The sequence below is a fragment of the Aplysia californica genome, unplaced genomic scaffold (assembly GCF_000002075.1).
Source record: "Aplysia californica isolate F4 #8 unplaced genomic scaffold, AplCal3.0 scaffold00914, whole genome shotgun sequence".
In the NCBI taxonomy this organism is placed as follows: domain Eukaryota; kingdom Metazoa; phylum Mollusca; class Gastropoda; order Aplysiida; family Aplysiidae; genus Aplysia; species Aplysia californica.
In genome coordinates, this window is record NW_004798184.1 from 111,290 (window position 1) to 115,984 (window position 4,695).

The 4,695-nt window shown below is 42.6% G+C and overlaps 1 protein-coding gene across 1 annotated transcript; it reads right to left on the reverse strand.

Moving 5' to 3' along the window:
• Window positions 1-230: 230 nt before the first annotated feature.
• Window positions 231-4,444, reverse strand: LOC101849801 (molybdate-anion transporter). The gene is made up of 2 exons (XM_005110598.3): window positions 4,362-4,444; window positions 231-2,321 (listed from the first exon to the last, which is right to left on the reverse strand). Exon 2 carries the CDS (start codon window positions 2,228-2,230, stop codon window positions 863-865), a length of 1,368 nt encoding a protein of 455 aa, XP_005110655.1. The 5' UTR covers window positions 2,231-2,321; window positions 4,362-4,444; the 3' UTR covers window positions 231-862.
• Between the last annotated feature and the right edge of the window lie 251 nt (window positions 4,445-4,695).

A 4,695-nucleotide genomic window follows, 5' to 3' on the forward strand; every position in this document is an offset into this window, starting at 1 on the left:
TGATGAGCATCAAGATACACAGGCGAAAGATGATCTAGAGAACATGTATTTTTCACAACATGTCAATCCATCAATACTTGTACACATGGCATTATAGACCGTTCTACAGGCAAATACATCAATCTATTCTTTCACTAAAGTTTCACCAGGCGAACTGGAGAAACACACGTATACAACATACACTCACATTCTGGGAGTTTAACCTTGCATTTTCTTTAAAGAGTTTAGACTTTACGATAATCATTTTAAATGTATAAATTGCTGAGGGTCAATTTTATAATCTTTTTGTCTATGACCACCCCCCAAACACCCCTTTTCCCACTCCACACACACACACACACACATATATATATATTCTTTCATGGAACCGTTTACGACACACAGATGGCAGCCTTTGTATTTGTCTTATCTGTGAACTCTGCTTTTCACATAACTGAAGGTTGCCTGTAAACAAAAACACAGACAAAGTTTGGAGCGCTCTAATATTATAATATTTTCTGTTTCACAACTGAACCGGATACTTGTTACGATGTTCATTTATGATGTAGAATAATGGTGTCACAATGTAGATTGATTTTCTCTTTCCTGCAGCTTTCATACATGAATGTAAATTTTTAAAACATGTAATTTTGTAAATGAATAAGTGAGAGGCAGAAAGAGAAAACAAAAACTTTTTTGGTGTGATTTGAAATCAGATTCCGATCATATATTCCACTGCAGAACGTAAAAAGTACTCTGAAAATATATTATGTAATCATGTGTTTCCTCTTGAAAACTAAAGTTCTCAGAAAAATGCTGAGTATGTATTCCACCTTCATCAAGATCAGAAGATGCTTGTGTACGTATTTTGGCTTCATCAAGATCAGAAGATGTTGTGTATGTGTTCCGTCTCCATCAAAATCAGGCCGCTGCCCTCTTCCTCGTCCAGTTCCTCCTGTGGTCGCGGGATCTTTATGAGCCGATAGGTGGCCAGGAGCATCAGACCCAGCAGCCCCAGACACACCACAAAGATGAGATGATTGCCGTGCAGGAAAGCATCCTCGTGCAGCAGCATGAGCACCGCGCACGAGATGAGGTTGAGGGGCACGCGGAACCAGTTCATGATGGCGTAGCGGTGCGGCTCTGGTATCACCTTCACCCTCAGCACGTTCATGGCGGGGAAGTAGAGGCCCACGCAGAACTGGAAGCAGAGAAAGGCCACGAGCGAGGTGTTCAGGTGACGTGTGCGCGGGTGGGTGGAGTACACGCAAGTGAGGATAGACAGAAGGGAGAGAATCACCACGAACATCAGTATTTTCGTGATGGCCACGCCCCGAGAGGTCAGGATCTGGAATACGGCCTGACCAATCAGAATGCAGACCATGAAGCAGGAAAACACGATGCCCAACGAAGGCTGGCCTGGCTCCAGGATGGGAGTCCAAAGGAAGATCACAATATAGACCACACTCTCAAACAGCGCCTCTATCGCTCCGATGAGGAAAATGCGTCGGTTGGTGATGATATCTTTGAGACCCTCGTAACACAACCTGCCAAACTTGATCTTATGCATGGCGTAGTTCTCATTCCAGTGTGTGGTGATGATGACTCCGACAAAGATAAGAAATGGGATGGCCATCATGTAAGGGGCCACGGGGCCCAAAGCCATCCACTCGGAGAAGATATTTGTTGTGACACCAGCCGTCACGGCGAGGAGACCGTTCCACATGGACGCCCGCTGAAAAGTGATGGGAATCCACTCCTTGGGGAAGTCGTGGGTCTCCAAGTGTTCGTGGATGTACCACGCCTCGAAAGCTGTGAAGAGAACCGACGTGGCCAAACCTCCAAGAAGGCGACCGATCAACAAAATGCCGTAACTCCTAGACATCTTCATGAAGCATGACACCGAATATGCGACTGTAAAGAAAATACACAACTTCTTCCGACCAAACTGGTCAGCAGCAATCGGTGTCCAGGCTCCGAAGATGACTGAAGAAGCAAAGCCAAAAACGTAGAGGACTGCAATCTGCTGCTCATTGAAGTTGTAGTAGCTGTAGAGCTTATAAAGATACGGTCCTTGCAGCCAGTCGGCAAACATGGCCACGAGATAGACAGCGAAGTAGCCTCGCTGAAACTTGATGAACTGCGGGTTGTTGCCGACCGTGGCATTACGACGGGTGCGGTGAGCCCAGTACTGGAATAGCAGACACAGAAGGGACAGGGCCCCAAACGTGAAGTAGACTAACATCATCATCTTGACCACTCCTAATTTAGCAGCTCAGCACTCGACTGGTCAAAGTGAAGTACCAGTTATCACTCTTCCTTCATCAGAGTCACTGACACACCTGAAATATATGAATATATCAATTTTCAAAGGTCAAACAACAGTCAATGTTAACAAACTGAAATTTGAACGTTATACCAGCACCCATATATACAAGAATGAGTAGTTGGGAGTTAATTTCTTTAGTTACCTCTGTCACTCTAACACAAAAAGCCCCCAAAATAACAGCATAAAAAACCCTCACAGAACAATGGTCAATGATCCTTGACATCATGAGGTCTATTACAACATTATAATGGTGTTTAATCAATAAGAAAAATTCATCTGAGAGTATTTATTTTAATTTGATTGTGTTAGACTTTTTTCAAGATAATTTGTGGAATTTTTCTGTTCATAAAATGTGAACACAAAACATTGAGATTATTACAGACTTGTACTTAGAATTTAGGGCGTGCATATATGTCATTCAGGAACACTTCTATGGGTTAAACAGTTAATTCACAGTAACTTAGTTAAAACAATTTTATATTTTCTTCAACATGTAGAATGTAATGGCTTACAACATACTGACGGAATAGGTTGGGTTGTTTGGACCCTTCGCCAATCATATATGCCATGAAATATTTGAGTTATTATTTTGGAAATGGATGATATTGAGTAGTTTTGTACACTGTAACTGCAAGCAAGAAAAATAATAAAACATCCTTAATACCCTGACAAAAATAAAACATTCGAAGCCTGAATAAAATGCAGGATTTTCGTAAAGAGCAACTGTCCCAGCAAACACAATTCAATAAAGAAGATACCCCAAACCCAAACCCTATATTCTACTCAGTCTCATAGTGGTCGCTCGTTAGGGAAGTCCTCCCTAAAATACTTTTTCTTCATCATAATCAATCATATCTGGTGAAAATGTCAAGATACAGTGGGAGTCGCATTCAACAAGGTTGCCAGGACCGCCTTGTTGTCCTCGTTGGACCCGACCTATTGTTGAACGTGAGTAAGGCTAAAGAAAAGGAGAAAAAAAGAATGAAAAAAGGGAAGACAAGTTATTTCATTACAGTACACGATGTACCGATACCAGTAATTAAAACAGTTGCTCCCCCTGATGATGAACAAATTTCAAACAGCGTCAGTGTGTGCATGTTTGAGCTGTGTTCTGACCGTCATTTCTGGGTTTTGGGGGGATTTTCTCGGAACACTTCTCTTGTGGAAACATACCCGCGTCGCGTTCCCACTCACCCCTTCCCATCCCTACTGGCTAGGCCTCATCACAGCACAGGCTCAGTATCACAATCCACACATCCCGCGTTGCGTTCCCACCCACCCACTCCCATTCCGACCGACTAGGCCTAATCACAGCATAGGCTCAGTTTCACACAGCCTGCGTCGTGTTCCCACTCACTGTAGGCCAACCCTTGCCCATCCTCTTGGCCTTGGGGCCCATATTAGGAGGCACACTAGATCCAGCAATACAATGCATTAGGAATGGAGGATGGGCCTTGTGCTTCACGTGAGATGGAGAGAAAGGAGAAAAATGCTTCGCTTTCTGGGCCGCTAATTGTCTTGTTGAAAGCGACTTTGGTCTGTTTGTAACCTCATTGGAGCTAACGTACATTTACAAAGAGATAGATCTAGGCACTATAGGGGAAAAATCAGGGATTAAGGATTGCCTTGTTGAAGCCAACTTATCATAGAATGCGACTCCCACTGCATTACTTCAAAATATTAATTACAGTAAAATTTGCACACACACAAAAAAAGAAAAAAATGTTCACATGAATGAGAGGTGAGTGAGTGGAGTAGTGTGTGAGGTCTTGCCTTGTCATGATCTTTGTAGCCTAATATATATTTTAATATCATAGCTAGCTTGTTTATTCATCCTCGGTACTCATCAGTTGTACTGACAACTGTGACAGCCTGTTACGACTGTCCCCATCAAGCAAGTGTCTGCTGTTGTCAGTGTCAGTGTAGTGTTGTCAGTCAAACATTCAAAGTGCCTTGGTGTTGGAGTGGCTTTATGGGCTACTACATTTGTGAAAGTTGAAAATTCAATTTCATATGGATAGAAAACCGTCATCTTCGCAAGCATATGCCTTACCATCTTCATCAAACAAGGCCAGAAGAAGAAAACAGTTCAAACTTCAGCTTTCCACAGACGTACACAAACAGCTTCCTGCCATGTTGTCCTTTTGCTCTATAAATCTACTCTTTCTCTCTGAAGAGTTCGCTACTTACTTTTTTCCCGTCCATCTCAAGTTTCGGAATTTCAACGTCCGAATAAAGACACTTAATTATTATAATGGTCTATATTTTCGGCACCGAGCTATTCCAAACGCAAGCAAAAAACAAAAAAAACCCCACAACTTTAAAACAACCCCCCCCCCCTTAACACATAACCGATTTAACTTATGGTGCATTTCTGTCTTAATAAT